The following is a 25520-nucleotide window of genomic DNA, read 5'->3' as shown; positions in this document are numbered from 1 at the left end:
GATTTATAAAATAAAAATCTAAACATCTTTTAAACTAGATTTTATACACTAAGAAAGTATAAATTGATTAGAATATATTAAAGATATGTTAAGTAATATTATGTTTTATCTATGAAGTAAGAAATGATTTTATTTTTCTTTAATGTTACTTTAGTTTGTATTTAAATGATATGTTAAGTAATATTATGTTTTATCTATAAAAGGATAAATCAGAGATGATATGTTGGGGCCGAATACTGGATGCTTCGTATCCGTTAACACACCGTAATCACTTCAGTTTAGGTATTTGAAATCGGGTTCCAGGTGGTGGTTGATGACGTCATCGTCGGATCCGGATGCGCCTATGTATGCTTCGATTGATGCTGACTCGGCGGCTTAAAACGCACGTGGCAGGGTAATTAACAAAGTTTAATTATGCGTTTTGAGTTTTGATCTAATTTTAAATGGACCCAATGTTTAGTAAACTGTTTGTTATCTCTTTAGTGGGAAGTTTGTTTATTTAATAGATGAAACGAACAGAACATTTGTGTTCGGTTAGTTATACGGAACAGACATGAACACATGTTTTGTTCGTTCGTGAATGTTTCGTTTGTTTACATATTAATAGATAATAAATATGCAAGTTTGGTGGGAAGGTTGTTTACTTAATAAATGTGGCAGGTTAATTAATTGTTGTTTTATGTAATATGAATTGGTAGTTTTTTCAAAATTGAATGCATTTAGTTGTTGATTTAATAGTTTATTTGCTGTTGCGGTTAGGGGTGTGCAGGTTTCGGTTGTTAGGGTAAACCGAAGCTGAAATCAAAGTCATCGGTTAATCTATTTTATTAATCAATCAGTTTTCGGTTGCTTGGTTCTGTCTATTGGGTTAAGTTTTTTTTATTATATAATTAATAATTTACTATAAAACGATTACAATAAAGTGGCAGGCAAACGGGCAACAAGCTGCGCCGCAACCCCCTTTTGAACAGCAAAGCCAATCCTGCTAAAAACGAAGCTTTGGGACCTAGAAGCTGAAGAGGTTCCGTGTACGACGCGCTGAACCCTACTCAAAAATTTCACAGCCTCTGGAGCCAGAAAACCAAATGTATCAAAGGCAAATGGTAGAAAGACATGTTGATTATCTAAACAAGCTTTCTCGTGTTTAACAACTTTGCCCGATTCAGCCTTCAACGCAGCCTGACCCACAAAAACCCACGGTCTAAAAACTAGAAATGTATGCGAACATGGATGGTTTGGTTCGGTTAATTTCGGTTAATCGTGGGTACAAAAAAGGATAATCGGGTTTTCAGTTAATTTTGGTTCGTTTTGGTTATTACCGTAAACCGATACTGAAATCGAAGTCATCGGTTAATCTATTTTTAGTAATCAATCGGTTACATTTTCGACATCTTTTTTATAGCAAAATATTCATTTTATAAAAGAAAAACATCTTTTTTTTTTCTCTAATTTGTATAACGTCAGCACACATTTTGGAGAACATCAAGTTAACAATTCCAGAACATAATATCAAACAATTTAAAATAGGTTTAGTTTTTGTATAACAATAATTTAAAATATCATTACTGTAAATGAAAAATGTAAGTAATTCTATTGTGAAATATTTGAAGACTGGCAATTTAAAACTGCTTACTATAAAAAATCGCTGCACATCAATATAAACTTAGGGGAAAAAAATATGAAACCAACAAAAACTGAACATAAAATTCACTTATGAAAGATTTAAGTCTGTAACTTTATTATAAATCACTTATGAAACATGTTACACTAGTACTTAACTACTTATGAATGGCATCACATATCATATACTTCAATTCTCTCAAGAAACCAAAATATTTAATTCTCCACCTGGTGCTAACAATCAAAGGAACTACAACCACCCAAAAACCAGCAATGAGCCCAAAAACTGTGCTGGTAATTAGTCCCAAATCTGCTACGTGTGCTCCGCCTTTTTCCTCTTCATCTTCATCTTCATGGTGGGCATCTGGTACTGCAACTGCACAACTTTCAGGCAGCGGATCTCCACACAGTTTGTTGCCACAGAAGCTGGACTCGTTGAAACTCTGCAGTTGTGTGCTTGTTGGAACTCTTCCAGTAAAATTGTTGTAGGACACATTGAAGCTGCTCAAAAAATTCAAGCTTGATAAACTTACGGGAAGTTCACCAGAAAGCTGATTAAGAGACACATCAAATGATAGAAGTGATTTCATATCTCCAATGTTCTTCGGGATGCTCCCAGTCAGTTGATTTCTTGATAAGTTCAAAGACAGTAATGAATGAAGTGCCATTAGCTCACTTGGTATGTGCCCAGTTAAGTTGTTACTTGAAAGGTCCACAATTAGCACAAGCCTGAGGATAGTGCTATATGTGTCTTCTCTTCCTTTCATTACTAATGAAGCACTACCAGATACATATATATAACCACTAGATATTGAGAAAAATATATCATCTGAAATATATCCTTTTCCAGCAAGGATAGTGAAATTTTTGAAGCATCTTGGTATATTTCCAGATAGGTTATTATGAGCAAGGTCCAATATATGAATACTTGTAAGATAACAAAGCTCACGAGGTATAAATCTGCGAAAATTGTTTGATCTGAGATTGAGAATTCTCAAAAACATGATTTTTGTTCCCAGCCATGTTGGAATTCTGCCAACAAATTTGTTTCCAGCAAGTTGAAGGAAATGTAGGTTTATCAAGTTCTTCAATGAAGATGGCAATCTTCCAGAAAGCTTGTTGTTACACATGTTCAATGAAGATAATGAATATAAAGATCCCATAGTTCTTGGAATCCCACCTGATAGATTGTTGTTCTCCAAGCTTAAGAATTCCAACCACTCGTACCTCTCCCAGCACTGATTAGGAATGCCACCTGATAGATGATTATTTGCAAGATTAAGAACTCCGAGTCCGAGCTGCTTTCCACCATCAGAGCATATCAATTTATGTAACATTCCCTCAAATGAATTATATGATAAATCCAAGAAATATATCAATGAACTATTTGAGAGTTCTGGTAACTGTCCAATAAACTTGTTATGACTCAAGTCGAGTATAGACAGTGTACTAGGGATGCCAAGCAACCTTCCTTGAATATGATTTTGTGACATATCTAGATATTCTAGATTGGGGAATGATCCCCAAAATGAAAGAGGCATGGTTGATGATATACTGGTGTTACTTATCTCTAAGTCTATTAAATCGCTCTGTTGTAATAGCCACAATGGAAATTGAGGCCCTATATCCCAAGAATTTAAAAACAATATTTCCAGTCGGAAATGGGGATTCCAATTTTTTAGGTGCGGTCTGAGGATCAAGTTATTGCCTCTTCCGTTTAGGACTTTCAAATTGTTTAGATTGGAGAAGGGAGCATCTGTCACAACACCCATCAACAAATTATTGGAAATATCTAAATGTACCAAATTTGAAAGTAGACCGAGACTATCTGGAAGGGTGCCATTCAGTCGGTTATTCCGAACACTTAATTCCTTCAATGAAGATAATCCTCCAACTGATAATGGAATTTGACCAGAAATAAGATTCATATCAAGAATTAAACACTTCAAATTTATCAATTGTCCAAGTTGATCTGGTAGATGACCAGAAACTCCTGAGTCATCAATGAATATTGACTCCACGATAGGTGATTTGCACTCGAAAAAACTTTCTAGAAGGAATGTTAAACTAATATTACCAAAATTGTTAGCTGACAAATCAATCTCTCTCAAATTACAATGATTACTACCCAATGATTTAGGTATTGCCCTTGTAAGTTGATTACTTGACAGGTCAAGGCTTTGAAGAGATGTGAGGTTGTGAAGGGAATCAAGAGCCAAACTGGAGACACCACAGTAACTAATATCTAATGATACGAGATTACTACCAGACAGCCCTTTTAATACAAACGAAGAATTCATGAAACTGCTCCGACGCACATGAAGCAACCTGAGAGAAGTCATGTTAAGGAAGCCCTCACTACTACTAGGAATAGATCCGTGAAAATCACACCAACTTAAATCTAATGAAACTAGACTAGTCAAACTGAAAATCCATTGTGGCACTAAACTGTTACTGAAATAGTTAATAGAAAGGTCAAGCACGGAAAGGGATGTAAGATTAAGACTAGCAACATGTGGGTGTATATGCATGAGTTGACAATAAGACAAATGAAGTTCAACCAAAGAAGGAAGGGTGTTGATAACCTGAAACCAATCAATTGCTTTGCTAAGGTTTAGGCCACTCATATCCAGATGATTCAAGAAACGAAGACCCGACAGCCATTGCATATTCATTATGCTAGTTGATTCACCACTTTCATAAAAGCTTTCATAAAAGCTTCCAAGACTAAGGGTGCGCAATTCCGACAGATTCCCCAGCTGAGGAGGGACTGTTCCACCAAATCCAGAAAGTGAGAGGTTAAGATATCTCAGGTTTCTAAGAGAACCCACAAACCTGGGAATTTGCTTTTCACCAAAATCATTGAGGCTCAAGTCTAAATGCTTTAGTTGCTTCAGATTTAGCAGAGATGGGCTTAAATCTCCTCTCAGTCTTTGCTTCAAGCATTCTTCATATGCTTTATCTGAAGTGTAATAAGCAAAATAACAATATTTACCTGGAAGATGAATCTTGTGAACATGACCTGTTACGTTATCACAAGCAATTCCAGCCCATTTGCAGCAATCACTATTCTCCTCTGTGACCCAAGATGCAAGTCGACCAGCATCATCTATGAGTCCATGCTTGAACTGGAGAAGTGCTTGTCTTTCATCATCCATGCATAGCATAGCATTTGAATTTGTATTAGACAAACAGAAATGAAACAAGGCCATAAAAAGAAGTAGACAAAAGTAGGAAGAAGAGAAAATGGAAAATAAAAAACCAGCACTCATATTGATGAGAACAATAATGGTAACTTGTATTCTTAATTGATCACTGAACTCAAGTTCTGAAAAAGCAAGTAAAGAGCTAGCAATATATAGACTCTATCGTTGAAACAGTCAATGAACAAGTCAATATCACTGGCCCAAATTTTATGTGGTTACATTCGTTTTAAAAGTTAAAACTGTTGTAATTCAGAAAAGCAGAATTCCAAATGTTGCAAATATGCAGTTTGCTTTTCTTCTGATGCAGAAACTTATATATATTAAAGAGCAATAAATCAACCAAACGATTAATCTTTTATTTAATAGAACTTGTGCATATAAAAGACAATATGTTCCCATGCAGACACAACTTTACGATACATCCCTGTAAAGTAACTGAACATAACTGCCTAATAAGTAAAATAATTTGTGCTTGTTAACATAAAAGCTCTTCGTTAATATCTTTTTTTGGTCATTAAAAGTTCTTTAACATGAAATTAGTCAACTCTGTGGTGTTTCATCTGATATGTATTTGTTACAGATATTAGCTCCACTTGTAGATTCACAATAACAAAATAGTTTTAATTTAAAAGAAGTATTGTGAAGTTGGGAGGCATACCAGGCAAGGTTGTCATTTCGGATCCCGAGCCCATCCGGGTTTTTGTCTCAATGTGTGTTACGCCAGAGAATTCGGCTCTTGTGACAACCGGCTATATGGTTTCCCGGGGAACGCCCAAGCCAAATTCAAATTCTGAAGCTAGTGTGAGTCCGGTTAAAACAACATAGGTTGGTACTTTGCTTCAATATTTTATCGCTTAAGTTAGTCCATTTGTGAACTGAGTTATATTTTAGGCTTTAGGTAATAAAGTGATTACTTGTATTATGTTCTTGATTTGTTGATTGATAATTGATTTAGAAATAATCATTCATACAATATCAATTCGAATTCGAAAGTAGGAATATGATCATTCAAAAAGACAAAATAAAAACTAAAACGTGATGCTTTAACAAATAATTTGTTAAAAAGGCCTAAATATTTTATTTTAGTTAGCTTTAAGTTTTCAAAAACATTGAACTGGCCGTGTGCAAACACTACCCGGGGTGTTATTTGGAGGGCAACCAACAAAATGTTTATGTTGTTTATATATAATTTAAATTGTAAGACTTAATTATTGGGTAATGGTTGCAATGAATGGATATACCATTACACCATTTTTTGTCAAACCCCCCGACACGTGTCGCAGAGCGCCCCAAAGGAAGGGTTCTGATTAAACATGGTCTAATCATTACAAGAGAAAACTTGCCTAGCACTAACCACAAATAGTCAAAATTGTACCCTGTCAAAACCCAATATTTAAACTCTATGTCAGTATATGTTAAATTATATAGGTCTATTAATGTATTATTAATGATTTATATTTGTCATCAATATTAAAGTTAAAATATTATTTAATCTATTTATTCTATATTCTATGGATTGTAGGCTTACGAGATGACCACATGTTTAAGTTCAAACCCAAATTTTTCTCTTTCTCTTTCAACAGCAGCTTTTATTTGTCCGTAACGATTATATTTAAACTATGAAAACTCAAGTAAACAGATAAAACAAACTCGCCAACTCCACTTTCACGACACGTTAGAAAATCAATGTGTTGATACAAATTGGATCATTCCGTGAAAAAAATGGGTGGGCATCATGCAAATACCGTCAAACTCGAATGCTCAATTATTGTTTGATCCAAAAATTTCACTGTCTATAATAATGCTATATATTAAAATTGAGAACCACACATAAGTCAAGTAAACTCAAAAAAGTCCATACATCTTAAGTTGCATGACAAGTTGGAAAGCAATTGAAGTTAACATGACAAAAATATCGGGTTCACGAAGAAACTAAACAAATTTAAAGCAAGTCAAGTCAAGGTAAATCGATTTTGTGATCATTATTCATCAATCAAACATCTAAGGGTATGCTTGATTACTAGAGTTATACGAACATATAACTTTTGTAATTTTCAAAACAACCTCTCATTGGATTTCTTTTTTCTTAAAACAAAAGATGCTTGAAGTAGCATAAAAAGAGAACCTTTTTTTTATATAAATCAAATTACCGAGAAGCTCTTGTTTCATTTTTTTTGGTTGGATTTGTGTGCCAGTGTGTGTGTTTTAGCCTAACTTTTATAAAGTTGTGTAGGCCCATGCTCTAACTTATATATTCCCTAAAAAATCTTGTATTAATTGGACATGCCCATAGATTTGATCCATACAAGTATATAACATGGGTTTTGGTTCAGAAATATTGGATTGGTGGGCCCTATTTGAAGAAAAGGCCCAACTTATGTAGGCATGATAAGTTGATTTGATAGTGTCATGTGAACGATGTGTTGGTCAAACTTATACTCACGTAGTCATGTTGCAATTTGCCAATTTGTTTTACATCGAAATAATAAGACCACTAGTTAAAAGGTTTTTATATCTTCAGGCCCATTACTAAACTATTTTTAAGCGCTCTAGTTTAATAAGGCTGAAATAAAAAAAAAACCCTTGGGCCGGCTAGATGGTTCGGGTCAGGACCAGTCTCCATGTATCAAATTCAACCAATTTAATTCATCCATAATAACTAAACCGATTTACATTGTAATATAAAATAGATGGTCACCCTTCTAATGACCGGTTAAAAAAAAGTTAACAACAATATAATTAAAGAGGGAATCAAACCCTGATTTTTAGGGTAACAAGGGAGAGTGTTTACCATCAAACCATGATTTTAGTTTGTGTATGGATTCATTCATAATTTATATGTGGGTTCATTATCATATTTTATATAGGTATTGTATATAAATCTGAAAATCAGTGGGTTCCCGTGAACCCGCACTCGGATACTGGTGAAGTAGTATGGTCATGTAGGCGGACGGGTATTCATTAACTTTTCCTCAAATAACGTAACGGTTTTTTAAAAGAAAGAATTATTTTTAATTAATTGCTTATTTATTTATTAAACACGTGAAATGAGAGTCTTGATTGGTTGGTAAGAAAAGGATCTACCGTAATTAATCAGAGGTGATATGTTCGGGTCGAATACTTTTGATGCTTCGTATCCGTTAACGCTACACACCGTAATTAAAGATGATAAGTTCGGGTCGATGATGCCATCGGATCCGGATGCGTCTATGTATGCTTCAATTGATGCTGACTCAACGGCGAAGAACGCCACTGGGTAATTAATTGCTGAGTTTATATATTTGCTGCTATTGTTGTTGGCTTGTTCACCCATTTTTCAGTTAATTTTGGTTCGTTTCGGTTACTAGCTTAAACCGAAACTGAAATCGAAGTCATCAGTTAATCCATTTTTGGTAATCAATTGGTTTTCAGTTGCTTGGTGCTGTTTATTGGGTTAAGTTTTTGCTTTAAAATACATGAAATGTATGCAAACAACATTTTCAGTTAAATTCGGTTATCCATGGGTACAAAAAATGATAATTGATTTTCAGTTAATTTTGGTTCGTTTTGGTTGTTGCTCACCCCACTTGCGATTAATTCATCACTTCAGAGATGTAATTATGGAACTTGTTTTTTTAGCTCAATTGTTGTGATTACTGCTGCACAAGTTGGTTAACCGGTGTTTTGTTGTATCGGTTAGTAACCAAAGCAGCTATTGGTCAATGTGGTCAAACTGGTTTGATCAATAACTGGTAAGGCTAATAACGGGCTTTTGTAAGTCAATAATCCTAACCTATGAAACCGGAACCGGTTAACTGCTTAATCGGTTAAAATAACGTTTTTTGTTAATAAAAAATGTTGGTGCATGATGTCAGTAGTTCAGTGTATAGTGTCTGTAATCGAGTCGTTTGGATTTGTGTTTTGTATGTAGCGAAGTTAGCTCACAAGTTCGCTGATACAGGCGAACTTGATGAGTAAGCGAAGTTAGTGACAACTTCGCCTGAACATGCCAGGCGAAGTTGTCGTGTTTATAAAGTCTAGGTTACGGCTTAGAGTTAACAAGTTTTCAGTTTACGTGTTTACGAGTCCTGTAATCGGTGATTGATATCACGTGTTTCCAGTTGCAATATACAACGTGTCTTTGCTTATTGTAACGTGTGTTCGATCGTGTTAGCTCGTATCGTCTTCTACGCTCGTAACGTCTTACGTAGGGATTCCGCACCTACGTAGAACGAGATATTCCGTGTAGATCCGGCTGGGAACCTACAATTGGTATCAGAGCATTTGCTCGTGATTGTGTGGTTCGGGATTATCACGCGGGTGTAGAAATCGTTCCGTTCGACTATTCGCGGGACGAGTTTACTGAGTTTCTGTGTCCTACTCACCTCCCACCATCATAAACAACCCATTACACCTTCACATACCTCGAAAAATCCAGAAATCAAACCTGCAAAACCATCGTGTTCATCAGGCGAAGTTGCCGTCACTGTTAGTAGGGTTTCGGCGAAGATATAAGGTTAAGCGAAGTTATCCACAACTTCGTCTACCTCTCAAGTTCGCTTATCTCGAGCGAAGTTATCCACAACTTCGCCTACCTCTCAAGTTCGCTTATCTCAAGCGAAGTTATCCTCAACTTCGCCAAATCAGGCGAATTTAGAAAGGAGAGCGAAGTTCTGAATCTGCGAAGTTAAGACTTAAGCGAAGTTATCCACAACTTCGCCTACAGTACTGTTAAGAATAAAATTTTTATTTTTCGGGCTTCTTTGTGGTTCGTGAAAGATGTCTTCAATAAATATTACAGAACTGGTAAAGATGGAAGTGGAAGCGGGTTCAGCTACTAAGGCACCGAAGATGCTTAAAGGAACCGATTTTGTAGCTTGGAAGGATCGGTTTGAACAATATGTCAAGTACCAAGATGCTAAAATATGGGTGTGCATTCAAGATGGATACATTCCACCAACTGCTGAGTATGAGGTTCGTGATCAGATTAAGAAATACAACAAGATGGAAGAAGAAGAAAAGAAAATGTATGAGGCTGAAAGCAAAGCTCATGCAGCGATAACAATGGCTCTTCCACAAGAGATTCTTCACACCTTCAGGAAGTATAAAACTGCTAGAGAGCTATGGGAAGCTCTTGAAAACCGATTTGAGGGTAATGTGGGGATTCGTGCATCAAAGATTAAACTACTTAAAACCCAATTCTCGGTGTTCAAGTATCTGAAGAACGAATCACTTGATGATATCATCACGCGATATTATCATCTGATGACCGAACTCAGCAATTATTCCATTGCTTACAAAGAAGAGGAGATCGTGGAAAAGCTTCTTGATGCTCTCCCACCGAAATGGGAGATGTACACTGTGTTGATGAGATAAGACAAAGAGTTTGCCGAATATGACTTGGAAACAGCAGTCAACAAACTACGAACGTTTGAACTTAACATGGTTCGTAAAGAGACACCAACTGATCAGGTTCAGGATCCAGGAATGTATGGTGCAAAAGTTAACTCAGGTTCAAGTTCGAAGTCTGAATCATCTGCTTACTACTCAAAGGGAGACTCGGGCGCCAACTCAACACATGAAGGTCATGTATCTCTCAACATGAATGGTGATGTGTGTTTTGTAGCTGGTGGATCAAATGCTTCTAAACCTCAAGCAACCAACGGTAGTTTTTCTCCAAGTGTTTCGAACAAAAACTACTCAAAGATGCCCATGAGTGTTAAATCTGCTGAACAGTAGTTTGCTCTCTATGCATCTTTCATTGCTTCGTATGAAAATTACATTAAGGGTAAGATTGTTGATCCTGCAACTTTGGACGAAGACTATGATCAGATCGATGCTGATGATCTGGAAGAGATGGATCTGCAGTGGCAGATGGCGATGATTGTGAGAAGGGTTAAACGGTTTATGAAGAAGACTGGTAGGAAGTTTGTTGGTGAAAGACCAGGTTTTGACAAGTCAAAGGTGCGATGTTATAACTGTCAACAAAATGGCCACTTTGCGAAGGAGTGCACAAATGAGCGTGTAGAACGCAGTCAAAACAGGTCTACACAACAGAGTGGGGGTGGTAATGAGAATAGAGCCATGATTTCCAGACAGAACGGGGAATACAACTGGAATCTGCATGCTGAAGAAGTGTTCGAACAGGCCAATTTGGCGAACATCGAAACTGCAGATAGTGAGAAAGTGACTGGCGAAAATAAAGCTTACATGGCAGAAGTGACAGACCAACTCTCCGAGGTAAGTACTAAACTCACTTGTACGAAATGTGAAAATCTGTCTGAACAATTGACAACTATAACTGATCAGTTTGTTAGTTTGGATGCTCAATTTAAAACATTAAAAGAAGATCATCATTTCACTAAAGCTAGAGAAAACAGTTATAAAGTAAAAATAAAAGCTAGTGAGAAAGATATTAGAAGTCTTAAAGCAAATCTAGCTGAAAAAATTCAAGTAATTGATCTTAGCTATGAAGTGTTAGAAGAGAAAACCAAACTAATAGCTGAAAGGGATAAACAGATAGCTGATCACCAGGTGAAAGTGGTAGAACTAAACAGGAAACTTGAGCAATTTAGAAATTCCTCCGCTATACTTGATCACCTCGTTAGTGATCAAGGTTCCTCAGTTAAAAGGGGAGGAATTGGATATCATGAAGTTCCACCACCTTACAATCATAATTACACTTATAATCCTAGTAATCAGAAATTTGTTGATGTTGATTTTGGTCAGACAGTTCCGGTTAAGGTTACTATTAAAGAACCAGAAGTTAGTAAAGGCGAAACAAGTAAGCCTGTTTCGAGTGTTAAGATTTCTGTTCCTAGTCTTGTCTCATCAAACTCGGACAAGTCATCCGAGTCGAGTGAGACAAAAGAAAAGGCAGTGTTACCAAAAAGTGGAGAGAAACATAAAACAACTGAAAAGAAATCTCCACTAAACCCGTATGTCCCACCATATGTGAGACAAACGGGCAGTAATGCAGCCTCAACATCTAAAACAACTATTGAAAAGAAAGTTGAACACATGAGTTGTTTCAGATGTAATCAATTAGGACACCTAATTGTTGATTGCCCTCTGAAGCAGAGATTCAGAGGTGTGAGGCCTTCGAAAACTGAGAACAGAACTAACTGTAATCACTATAATGGTAAAAATGAAAACTCATCAAAGTTCAGACATTGGACTAATCCTGGTTTTCAAAGAAATCGATCTCAGTTTTTCACTGCTAACAACCAAACCATAAGTAATAATTCATTTAATTCACGAAGGTTTGGATGGCCTCATAGTCAATCTACAAGAAGGTATCCTTTGAGGACTTACAGAAATTATAATAATACTAACTTTGGACAGCCAAGGTACGAGATGTATCGACCCAAGACCAATAGGTCTTGGGTCCCCAGATTTTAATCATCTGCTTTAATCGTGCAGGAACAGTTGAACAGGGCTGCAAACAATCAATGGGTTGTGGATAGCGGCTGTTCCCGGCACATGACGGGTAACAAGAGTTTGTTACACGAATGGAAACCTGTTCAGGGAGGAAGAGTGAGTTTTGCTGGAGAGAGCGGTGGAAGGATCACAGGAATTGGGACGGTGACTAACGGGAAAATGACGTTAGAGAAAGTAAATTTCGTTGAAGAACTGAAGCATAATCTGCTGAGTGTATCGCAGATATGTGACAAAGACTACACCGTGCATTTTACCAAGAATGAAGCGATCGTGCTGTATCCTGGTTTCAAGATACCAGAGGATTGGATAGTTATGAAGACTCCAAGAGAAAAGAATACTTATATTATGGACATGAGGTCGACGGAGATGGCAACAGAAGAATCGTGTCTTCTGTCGAAAGCAACCGAATCGGAATCCGAATTATGGCATAGAAGAATGGGGCATATTCATCTTCGGAAAATGAACTACATTGTCAAGAATGGGCTTGTGCTGGGTGTTCCCTTGAAGAATTTCAACTTTGAAGACCAATGCTTATCGTGCAAAAAGGGAAAGCAACACAAGAAATCCCATCACACCAAGAAGGTTAATTCAATAGTCAGTACCCTAGAGCTACTTCACATGGATCTCTTCGGTCCCATGAATGTAAAAAGCCTAGGTGGAACATCTTATTGCTTGGTGATCACTGATGATTTCTCTCGATACTCTTGGGTATATTTCCTGAAGTCAAAGGATGAAATTGTTCAGATGGTAATAAATTTGATTACCAAGGTTGAGAATATTATGGGAAAAAGAGTTAAATACATCAGGAGTGACAATGGGACTGAGTTCAAGAACTATCAGATGGAGCTCTTCTGCTTACAGAAAGGAATAGAACACCTACAGCGCTCCGTATACTCCGCAACAAAATGGGGTGGCTGAGAGGAAGAACAGAACTTTAATTGAAGGAGCCAGAACCATGCTGGCTGATTCGAAACTTCCTGTGGTGTTCTGGGCTGAAGCTGTTGCAACAGCCTGTTATATTCTTAATAGAGTGTTAACTGTTAAAAGATTGAATAAAACTTGTTATGAACTTATGCATGGGAGAAAGCCAAACTTGAGTGGTCTTGAACCATTCGGGTCCCCGTGTTCGATATTAAAGACAAATTCTAAATTTGGTGAAATAGCCGATGAAGGTATCTTAGTCGGATATGTTGTTGGGACTCCCAACAGACGAGTCTTTAATACATCGACCAGCAAGGTTGAGGTGGTGTGTAACACTGATATCACAAGTTACAAATCACCAAAACCAAGCACGGGACCCGCTGGGGTTTTCGACTATGACAGGCTTTTTAAATCTTTTAACATACCTTGCTTGGATTGTGCAGAAGTTGATGAAAGAATTGCTACGAAGATGATTTATGATGAGGAAGACAATGTTGTGCAAAGACCGCTGTATGATGAATGTCAGCCTTCCTCGTCAAATGCTGTCGATACCCCTGCTGCCTCTACTGAAGAGGAATTCTTCAATCCGTTTCACTCTCAACAACAATCACCCATTGATGAGCTACCTTCGAACCTGGAAGACAATCTGAATGTCAGTGCGGTTCCGACTACGAGAGTTCACAAAAATCACCCGTTGGAGAATGTGATAGGTGATCTGTCCGACGGTGTACAAACAAGACAAAGCTTGAATGAGCACACCTGTGTTTACACAAGCATTAAAGATACGGGGATAATTAACGAGTGTTTGTACACCTGCTTCATCAGCCAGACTGAACCAAAGAACTATCAAATGGCTCTCAAGGACAGCTCGTGGGTCGAAGCCATGCAAGAAGAGTTAGCCCAGTTCAAAAAGATGGAGGTATGGAACTTGGTTGCAAAACCGAAGAATGTGCATGCGATTGGCACCAAATGGGTTTTCAAATGCAAGAGAGATGAGAAAGGGATTATTATCAGGAACAAGGCGAGGCTGGTTGTAAAAGGTTTTAATCAGCAAGAGGGGATCGATTACAATGAGGTGTTTGCTCCTGTGGCGAGATTGGAAGCCATTCGATTGTTTTTGGCATTTGCTGCTCACAAGGAGATGAAAGTATTTCAGTTAGACGTGAAGAGTGCGTTCCTTAATGGTAAAGTTGATGAGGTTGTGTACGTTGAGCAACCACCGGGTTTTCCTGACCCAGACTTTCCTGATCACGTATACAAGCTAAGTAAAGCACTGTATGGGCTACATCAGGCCCCTCGTGCCTGGTACTCAACACTATACGACTACTTGCTTGAGAATGAGTTTGAAAGGGTAAAGATTGATAGCACATTGTTCTTTAAGAGAAAAGGGAGCGACTTTCTACTGGTGCAAGTCTACGTGGACGACATCATCTTTGCTGCATCAAAAGTCGCCATGTGTCAGGAGTTTGAGGCCGTCATGAAAAAGAGGTTTGAAATGAGTGCTATGGGTGAACTAACTTTCTTTTTAGGACTGCAGGTTGATCAGAAGAAAGATGGGATGTTCATTCATCAGACTAAGTATGTCCATGATGTTCTCAAACGCTTCAAGATGGAGGACATCACTCCATACGATACTCCAGTCTGCGTCAACCATAAATTGGGTGCTGATTCAGACAACAATGCAGACGTGGACCCAACCCAATATCGGGCAATAATAGGTTCTTTAATGTACTTAACTGCTTCTAGACCTGATATTATGTTTGCAGTTTGTCTTTGTGCACGCTTTCAGGCAAACCCAAAGGAATCTCACTTGAAGGGTGCGAAGAGGATATTGCGCTATCTCAAAGGCAAACCTAAGCTGGGGTTGTGGTACACGAAAGGAGGAGACTTGGAGTTGGTCGCCTACACAGATTCTGATTATGGAGGGTGCAATCAGAATCGGAAGTCAACAACAGGTGGATGTCAGTTTCTAGGAGGCAGATTAGTGTCATGGCAATGCAAGAAGCAGACATCCGTCGCCATTTCAACCTGTGAAGCAGAATATATGGCAGCATCCAACTGCTGCTCCCAGGTTCTTTGGATACAACAGCAGTTGCGCGATTATGGTCTGAATTTTACACATACTCCTATTTGCATTGATAACACTGCTGCTATCTCAGTAACTAACAATCCCGTAAAGCACAGTAAAACTAAACACATTGACATCCGTCATCATTTTATACGGGATTGTGCTGAGAAGAAACTGATTGTGCTCGAAAAGGTTGATACGTTAGATAATTTCGCTGACTTGTTTACTAAAGCGTTTGACAAAAATCGTTTTCAAAACCTTGTTGAGCTGAATGGGATGATCAATCCCGAGTAACCGTGTTTTGTGTTCTTTATTGAATAAAAAAAAACGTCACTATCGCTTAGAATTATGCCGGTTGCCTCAATTTGAAGGACATATCTTCGGATATGTTTGGTCCTCATTTCTACTTGTAGAATATGAGGATAACCATTAACCAGATAACTGAAAGTGACCGGGGCGGTTTATGATGTGTTTTTATTCTTTCGCTGAAAATTAGTCGGTCATACGTAGTTAGAAGGACATATACTTGTATGTGGTCGGTCCAGCTGATCCAATGGATCTTCAGGATAGCCGTTTACCTGAAAACTTCAATTTGATCGGGGCGATTGAAGTTAAATTTTTTTTTTTTTGCGGGAGATGAAATTATTTTTCAAGTCTACTACTTCGTAAGAAGTTCCTTTACTATGTTTAACAGAAAATTGATCCAACCTTGGAAAGTGATAGATATACTGATTCTGTGTGCTTAACTAGTGAAGTTATTAGGCCTAAAAGACTTTAGAACAGTCATTGTATGTCATGGTAGCTTTTTATGGTACGTAAAAGTAGAAGTGATACTAACTAAATCTACTCGATTTTACGTGGAAACTCCTTAACAGTTATGCATTTCTCCATATATATCTTTCCAAATGATAGGCAGAAAAGCGATTACCCAGTCATACACGAGCCCGTGAGTGTTCTGATTCCCGTGAAGATAGCGTGTCAAGATACTGCAGTGATCCAGATTCGGGACTTGCAGTAGTTTATCTGAAGTTGTGTAGATACTTAAAAAAAAGATAAATAAATAAATGTGTGTATTATTGAGACATTCTAGAGTTCATAATGATAAGATTTCTCAATCAAGATGCAAGATAGAGAACGGGAAGAAGAGTCTGAAGATCGACGAGCAATTACTATTTAATCAGACACTACGGGTCGAGGTCAACTCGGGGTGACTTGGGGAAAGCCAAATACGCTTTGAGAATAGATAGGAGGCATCATAATCTCTGAGTTGTTGCCCACTTAAGTTTTGAGCTTAATTGAACCTAACCCGTATCACAGAAACGATGAAAATCATTTTAAGTTATTTACCTGCTTACAACCTGTTTCTTTATGTCATAATACAGCTGAACACGGATCTGTGTGACAGTCACGTAATTAGTATGATTCCTGTTCGGATCTTTTCTAAAACATGGTAGTCCCTGTCGAGACTGAAATTTGATCCCGTGTACTTTAATAGTTAAAATATTTTTCTACTTATGTAGTTGTTTGATTTTATACCTGGTTACTTGGTCTTGATTGTATCATTTAACGCTTTAAAGGTTGTTTTAAAACTTAATTGCAAATTGTTCAAATTATGGGGTTTGTTTTGTAAAATTCTAATATCGGCGAAGTTGTGCATAACTTCGCCTGTATAATTTTGACCCTATATAAAGAAATTTCTATGGTCAAACTGTTCATTATTTCAAAAACCCAGCGAACTTACTAACTAAAACCCTAAGCGAACTTATCGATCTACTCATCTGTGTTTTCTTTCCCTGTTCTAATCCGAGTTATAGGTGCGTAGTGTCGGTAGTATCGTATTACCACGTTCATTAAGGTTAATCAAAGGTCGTTTCGACCCGAATCACGACCTCGTGTTTCCGAAACCTTAACTCCCGAGTTTCAAACTTACTTTCACGTGGTCGTAAACATATTAATCGTCCAGATCGTCTCTAAAACATGTGTTTAACTGACCGCAATCTCCAAATTGACCTATTCAATTCGTTTGAATCGTCTAATCTGTCGCCGTTTCATATTCGGCGAAGTTACAGTTTAGGCGAAGTTATCCGTAACTTCGCCTGAGGTTTAACTTCGCCTTATAATTAATTATGTAACTGTACTTGAGGCGATGTTGTGGTTAGGCGAAGTTATCATTAACTTCGCCTGGACCTTTTTTACTTAACTGTTATCCGGCGAAGTTCAAGTTGAGGCGAAGTTGTTCCCACCTCTAACTTCGCCTATACAGAATAGATCACAACTTCGCTCATGGTAACAGGCGAACTTGTGATTTGCTTTGACGTTTATCTAACTTAGTCTGTTTGTTGCAGATATGGCTGCTGTAGCTGGAGCAGGTGGTGCAGGTGGTGCAGGCGGTGATGATGGTGGAGATAACCAAAGACAGTTCTTCCCGGGTCATAACATGTATATAACATTAGACCCGGACGCGAGTGGTGTTGATGATTTCCGCGAAATCATCACATTCTTACTCCGCTCGCGTATATTCCACGCGATTACGACAACACTGCCGATATCCTTGCCAAACATTGAGGATTTTTGGCAGACTGTGGAATATGACTGTCGCGTCGAGCCCCCGGTGATGCGCGCAACGGTCAACAATCAGATTGTTCAGTTCTCATCTGAACAGATCCGGGCGGCTTTACGGTTTGGAGATGAGACGAGGGATGACCCGACAGATTTTGTGGCTCCATTCCGTGATGGAGCGTTTCTGAGAATGGGATACTCTGGTCCCTTGGGGGACACTCAGAGACGGAAGGGGTTCTTACTTGACCAATGGCGCTTTCTCATGCACGTTATGATTGTATGCATGTCAGGGAGAAAGGCTGGTACTGATGGCATGGGCGCGACCATGCAGTCGGCGATGACTGCTCTGACTTATAATAAGCGTTACAGCTTTAGTCAGATGGTCTTCTACGAGATCGATCGACAGAGAAGAGCGGTGGCGCGTGAGAGATTTATCATGTATCCAAGATTCATTCAGATGATCTTGGATCACGTTGCTCCAACGCTACCTCAGCGCCGCCCAATCAGATACGTGGAAAGTGTGAGCAAGAGGATCTTCGCCCAATGCAGATCTTCCAGTGCGAGGAGTAAACCTGAGCTCCGTCCTCGACATACTCCATTATTCGGGTTCTTGATCAACCCGGAGTATGTTCCTGCTCGTGGGGACGAGTTTCGGGACCCGGCACCACAACAGGCAGGAGCACTTCAACTAATACCTGCTGCTCCTGTTGTGTCACCGGAGGAGAACGTAGACCTTGATGCTGCATTTGGTGGTCAAGGCTTCTTTGACATGGAGAGGGTGGACCCAGAGGAAAATGTGCAAGTCTCAGTTGCACATGTTTCGAGTGTGAATGTGACTAGGGCAGCTACAACGGTGGCTGACTCTGATTCTGATGATGAGTTGGCCGAAGCGAGACGAATTATGGTAACTCAAGAACGAACTCATGGGAAAAGGAAGAGAACTGATGATGACAGCGAGTCAGATTATGAGGAAGAAGTGCATCAGTTGATTCGGAGATCAAGAAGGGAACGGGCAGGTGCAGGTTCAGGAGCTGGTGAGAGCTCAAGGGTGGTACGTTTCACCCCACCCGCACTGTCCGGTATGACAATGGTTCCCTCATCGTTGCAAGTTACAAGGCCAAGAGCCACGGATGTTCCCGTGGTGGCTACCTCATCTGCATTCGGCCTCCCACCCACTACATTCAACCTATCGGCTCCGGAGATTGTATCGTTGCCACCTCCAACTCTTACTCCAACGGAGGTCGTGGCACGATTTATTGAGTCGACGGTTGTAGCCACTGCAGGGTTATCGGTTACGTCTATGCCTACTTCTGAGGTCCCGGTTACATCGGAAATCCCTCCTCAGTACACTCAAGATATATCTCATCTGAGGTTTGATTTCGATGCAACCTTATCAGACTCTGAACGAATAGCAGCACTGGAACGGGTTGTGGCAGAACAATCAAGGGTGAATCTTATCCAGACCCAGGCTATTCAGCGCCTAGTTGCAGAGAATCAGTTACAGTCGTCCCTGCTGGTAGAACATGGCAAAATCATAGATGCTTTGAAGGAGTTCTTGGCATCTCAGGGGGAGACGAGCTGTAAAGGCGATGAGCTGAGGACTAAGAAGAGAAATGATCGAGACGATGATCCCAATGCATCGAAAGGTGCAGGTGGTGAGTTGCCAAGAACTGTACAAGCTCTTGGGACTTCCACAACTCAGGGGGAGTCAACAAGTGCAGCTGGTGGTGATGATGTGGTGGTAGTGGACGTTGAGGAGATGTATGATGACATTGTAGGTGATGATGATGTATTACCGGTTGATGAGATAGAGAAGATTGGTGCAGAGATAGTTATTGATTATGAGATTGAAGAGGGAGAGATAGTAGAGGAGAATGTGGAGCATGAGATTCTGGAGGTTGATAAGACAGATATAGGTAAAGATATGGGAAATGATGAGACTGAATGGGAAGAGCAGCCTAGATGGAAAGAAGGCTATACTCAGTGGTTCGTAAAAACGAAGAAACCGGCGGTCCCTACTATGTTCAAGAAGAGTTACAACATTAGAGGCTATGCTGAATCGAGAAAGGGGATTATATGCTGGATATATGATGAGCAGTTGAGGCTCTTTGTGATTAAGAGATATGATGGTGTTCAGTACTTCAAGAGGATGTTAAGATCGTTGAATACATTGCCAGAATGTGAAGTGAAGGACTTAGCCAGATTGGGGTTGATAAACAGAAGTGATGATAACATGGCTAGAGTCATTGGGAAGATAGTGTGGAAGAAAAGTATAAAAGAGAAGAAGTTCGAGCTGTTGAAACCACAAAAGGGAAAACTTATCGAAGACAAAGATAGAGGATTGAGAGCAGATGGCAAGCCTTGGATGATTATGAAGTATAAACCGATCCGGTGTCTAAAAGAAGTGCTTGATGAAACAAATGCCCAAGGATGTGCTCAAGGATTTGAAGTGGTGGTATGTAGATTGTGAGACAGCTGAAGCAGTAATGGAGGACGAAGATGAACAAGAGCTGCTGAGAGTCTATGATCCGATGCATCTAGTGAACTTGTGTCAAGCTGATCTGCAGGTGCTGAATGAGAAGAAGATATTTTATATTCCTGCTTGGAAAGACGAAGCGAAGAAATATCAAAGAGTCGTATCGGTTTGTGTACGTGAAGGAGTTCATGCTTAAAGATGAAGATACAAGATTGTTGAAGATTAAAAGACACGTGTTTGAAGATAAAGATTGAAGCTACTGCCAAGGGGGAGTCTGTTGGTGCATGATGTCAGTAGTTCAGTGTATAGTGTCTGTAATCGAGTCGTTTGGATTTGTGTTTTGTATGTAGCGAAGTTAGCTCACAAGTTCGCTGATACAGGCGAACTTGATGAGTAAGCGAAGTTAGTGACAACTTCGCCTGAACATGCCAGGCGAAGTTGTCGTGTTTATAAAGTCTAGGTTACGGCTTAGAGTTAACAAGTTTTCAGTTTACGTGTTTACGAGTCCTGTAATCGGTGATTGATATCACGTGTTTCCAGTTGCAATATACAACGTGTCTTTGCTTATTGTAACGTGTGTTCGATCGTGTTAGCTCGTATCGTCTTCTACGCTCGTAACGTCTTACGTAGGGATTCCGCACCTACGTAGAACGAGATATTCCGTGTAGATCCGGCTGGGAACCTACAAAAAAAGGTCAAAAGAATTTAGCCCAACCAATGCCTATTTATACTAGTAGAGGGGTAAAATGGTAAAAAAAAACATTTTAAAACGGTTATATAGCTGTTTTAAAAAAGGTTATATAGCCGCTTTCAAACGGTTATATAGTTTTTTTTTCAGATGGAAATAACCGGTTAACCAATTTTTAACCACTCTAAAAAACCGGTTGGATGCTCTAGAACTCGAAACCAATTTGTAACGGTCGAGTTGTATCGGTTTGAAACTGGTTTTTGTCTTATCGGGTAATAACCAATAAGAACTGGTTTCGGTTCGTGAAACCGGTTTTTTTGTGCACCACTAGTTGTGATTATTAATATGAAGTAATTTGTTGGTATATCCGGAGGTGAGCAAGTTTCTCTAATTTACATCTGTAATATTGTGTGCGTGTTGATGCTGAAACTTTCTAACTGTTAACTAGTTATTATTTCCTGCCTTGACTTAACTCGTTAAGCTTTCAATAATCTCTTGTTTGTATTAAGTGAGCATTGGATCAGTAGTAGTAGTATAACTCATGAGGATGGAAATGAGAAATATATGACATGCTCTAATTTATCATTAATGGAAAAGAGAGGCTCTTTATCATGTAATGTGACACATAATGCTATGCAGGGTATCAACATCTGTCACCACCTAAAACTGAAAGATGTTCCAACTGCTCCGGTGCAGGAAAAGTAAGTGTTTGTTATTTTCTTTATATGCAATATCTCAATTTCTCTACTGAGCATACATCCTCATCAATGATCAATTGCTTGAAGCATAAAAAAGATTATTTGTATGTATGTCTAGTTTTCTTTCTTTACTTCATCGAGGCAGTAGCAGCATTGTCCACTTGGTACCATTAGTTAACAATCGGAAACCGAAAAATAATATGAAATTATCGATTATGACTAAATCATTAGGCTAAAACCGAACAACACACACCATTACCCCACATTTATCACCCTGGTTTATCAAGTTCTTCAATGAAGATGGCAATCTTCCAGAAAGCTTGTTGTTACACATGTTCAATGAAAATAATGAATATAAAGATCCCATAGTTCTTGGAATCCCACCTGATAGATGATTATTTGCAAGATTAAGAGCTCCGAGCTGCTTTCCACCATCAGAGCATATCAATTGATGTAACATTCCCTCAAATGAATTATATGATAAATCCAACATATACATCAAAGAACTATTTGAGAGTTCTGGTAACTGTCCAATAAACTTGTTATGACTCAAGTCGAGTATAAACAGTGTACCAGGGATGCCAAGCAACCTTCCTTGAATATGATTTTGTGACATATCTAGATTTTCTAGATTGGGGAATGATCCCCAAAATGAAAGAGGCATGGTTGATGATATACTGGTGTTACTTATCTCTAAGTCTATTAAATCTCTCTGTTGTAATAGCCACAATGGAAATTGAGGCCCTATATCCCAAGAATTTAAAAACAATCTTTCCAGTCGGAAATGGGGATTCCAATTTGCTAGGCGCGGTCTGAGGATCAAGTTATTGCCTGATCCACTTAGGAATTTCAATCTTTTTAGGTTGGCGAACGGAGCATCTGTAACCACACCCACCTACAAATTATTGGAAATATCTAAATATGTCAAATTTGAAAGTAGTCCAAGACTATCCGGAAGGCTGCCATTCAGTCGGTTATTTGAAACACGTAACTCCTCCAAAGAAGATAATCCTCCAACTGAGAATGGAATTTGACCAGAAATAAGATTCCAATCAAGAGTCAAATACTTCAGAAAAGAAAGTCGTCCTATGGATCTAGAATTGTGCCAACAATATAGTTGTCAACAAGTTGGAGGGACACCAGATTTATCAAATCTCCAATTTGTTTTGGTAGATGACTAGAAAGTCTGGAGGCCATGATGCGTATTGACTCCAATGCAGGTGCTTTGCACTCAAAAAAACTTTGAAGAAGAAAAGTTAAACTAATATTGCCAAAATTGCTTCCTGACAAACTAATATCTCTCAAATTGCAAAAGTTACACAATGATTTAGGTATTGCCCTTGTAAGTTGATTATTTGATAGGTCAAGGCTATGAAGAGATGTGAGGTTGTGAAGAGAATCAAGAACCAAACTGGAGACACCACAGCCATCAATATCTAATGATACGAGATTACTACCAGATAACCCTTTTAATACAAACGAAGAATTCATAAAACTGCTCCGACGCACATGTAGCAACCTGAGAGTAGTCATGTTATGGAAGCCTTCAGTACTACTAGGAATAGGCCCATGAAAATAGCACCCAGTTAAATCTAATGAAACTAGACTAGTCAAACTGAAAATCCATTGTGGCACTAAACTTTTACTGAAATAGTTGCCAGAAAGGTCAAGCACGGAAAGAGATGTAAGATTAAGACTAGCAACATGTGGGTGTATATGCATAAGTTGACAATAAGACAAATGAAGTTCAACCAAAGAAGGAAGGGTGTTAATCACCTGAAGCCAATCAATTGCTTTGCTAAGGTTTAGGCCACTCATATCCAGATGATTCAAGAAACGAAGACCTGACAGCCATTGCATATTCATTATGCTAGTTGATTCATAAAAGCTTCCAAGACCGAGGATGCGCAATTCCGACAGATTCCCCAGCTGAGGTGGGACTGTTCCACCAAATCTAGAACGTGAGAGATTAAGATATCTCAAGTTTCTAAGAGAACCCAAAAACATGGGGATTTGCTTTCCTCCTAAATCATTGTTGCTCAAGTCTAAATGCTTTAGTTGCTTCAGATTTAGCAGAGATGGGCTTAAATCTCCTCTTAGTCTTTGCTTCAAGCATTCTTCATATGCTTTCCCTGGATTGTAAAAATCAAAATCACAATCTTTACCTTGAAGATGAATCTTGTGAACATGACCTGTTATGTTATCACAAGCAATTCCCGCCCATTTGCAACAATCACTATTCTCCTCTTGATCCCAAGATGCAAGTCGACCTGTACCATCTATCAGTCCATGCTTGAACTGGAGAAGTGGTTGTCTTTCATCATTCATGCATAACATAGCATTGTAATTTATAGACAAACACAAATGAAATAAGGCCTGAAAAAGAAGTAAACAAAAGCAAGCGTTTAAATAGACACACGGGACTAATAAGGGAAGAAACAAACATTCCAAACGATTTCCCATTCATTATAAAAATCACCCCATGAGAAGATAATTTGAAGAAGAAGAAGTTGATGATGAAAGAATGAAAAACATCATGGAAAGGATGCCTGGAGGACCTCAATGAGCTTTTATTTTAATCATAATAACAGAATGCATAGTGTTGTCATATCATTATTCATTTAAAATTGTTTTGTACTTTATATTGTGTAGTGTTGTCATATCATTATTATCAGATTTTATTAAACTTTTTAAAAATATATGATCGTATTATCCAATTGTATAATAGAATGATCGTAATTGATTACTTTTTGTTTATTTTCATTTAAAATTTGTATACTGCTAACTTAATAATAATTTATAGGTTTCGGGTGTTAAACACGGTTGAAAAGAGCAAGAAACGAGCTAAAACCGATAACCGGAACGAACCAGGAAAGAACCAGACCAGAAAGCAAACAAACCGGACCCATTGGCTCTGGCTGCCATACGCCTAGGAGGAGGATCTAGCCGCGCGACGCGACATGGTTGTTTTCTGGTTTCTTGCATACCGCCACCCATGGACAACCTCTTGATGCTCGTCACTCGACGTCTAGAACCCTATTTTCCAGAAAGTTCTAACGTTTGCAAGGGTTTTGGGCCCTAATCACTATATAAACATCATTAGCCTCAACCCTAACATGCCCTACAATTGCTAGCCGAATTTCTAAAGTATTGGAGCTTAGGATTGCATATTTTGAAGGTTTTGAAGGCTTGTAATCTACCAGTGAAGTGGTTATTGATTAGGATCGAAGACTACTGGTTTTGTCACCCTATTTCTATCATTTCTATTATTTTTCACCATGAATTCTATCTTTATTGTTCTGCTTGCTAAACATTATAGACTGCATAAGCTTATGACGAGCCATTGTTAAGTTTGATTTTGATTGGGATTTGCTTTTGTTTATTGGTTTATGAACCAGTAAACAGTTTCTTGTTATTTATTTAATGCATATGTGTGCTTAGTTTTGTTTGATGAATTTTATTGTTTTACAAAGTCTTTGATTATTGTTTCATAAAATAGAATTCTATTAAGTCATCTACTGTGTGTTTTTTACTATGCATTAAAACCATAGAAACAATAATAATTAATCAAGTAGACCTAAATGTGTTGCTAATCTAAAAAGCTGTCAGGTGATAGATTATTTGATAGGTCTTTGTTGACTAAGATTGCTAGATTTAGTTCTTCGTAAGGAGTCCGTCTAGGTTTTAATTATCAACTTCGTCTATCGAGTCGAATGAATTTATTAAACTGCCTTTGATTTACGCGTTGTAAGGTATGATTTCGTTTAAAGATACTTATTCATAATTGATTGGATAACCGTATGGAAGTCTAATATTAAAACTTGTGTTTTTAAGAACTTAATGTCAAAATTAACCAACCAAACAC

The 25520-nt window shown here is 38.4% G+C and overlaps 2 protein-coding genes across 2 annotated transcripts; both read right to left on the bottom strand.

Moving 5' to 3' along the window:
* Positions 1-1778: 1778 nt before the first annotated feature.
* LOC143576546 (receptor-like protein EIX1) lies at positions 1779-4778 on the bottom strand. Its single transcript, XM_077060612.1, has one exon. The coding sequence runs from the start codon at positions 4776-4778 to the stop codon at positions 1779-1781; it is 3000 nt and encodes a 999-aa protein (XP_076916727.1).
* Positions 4779-22741: 17963 nt separating this feature from the next.
* Positions 22742-23983, bottom strand: LOC143576545 (receptor-like protein EIX1). The gene has a single exon (XM_077060611.1). The coding sequence runs from the start codon at positions 23981-23983 to the stop codon at positions 22742-22744; it is 1242 nt and encodes a 413-aa protein (XP_076916726.1).
* Positions 23984-25520: the final 1537 nt, after the last annotated feature.

The sequence above is a fragment of the Bidens hawaiensis genome, unplaced genomic scaffold, assembly GCF_021521415.1.
Source record: "Bidens hawaiensis isolate Kalapana, Puna unplaced genomic scaffold, B.hawaiensis_p1.1 tig00028238_1, whole genome shotgun sequence".
Classification (NCBI taxonomy): domain Eukaryota; kingdom Viridiplantae; phylum Streptophyta; class Magnoliopsida; order Asterales; family Asteraceae; genus Bidens; species Bidens hawaiensis.
Note: the sequence above shows the minus strand (reverse complement) of the source record. Positions and strands in the feature narration are given on the sequence as shown.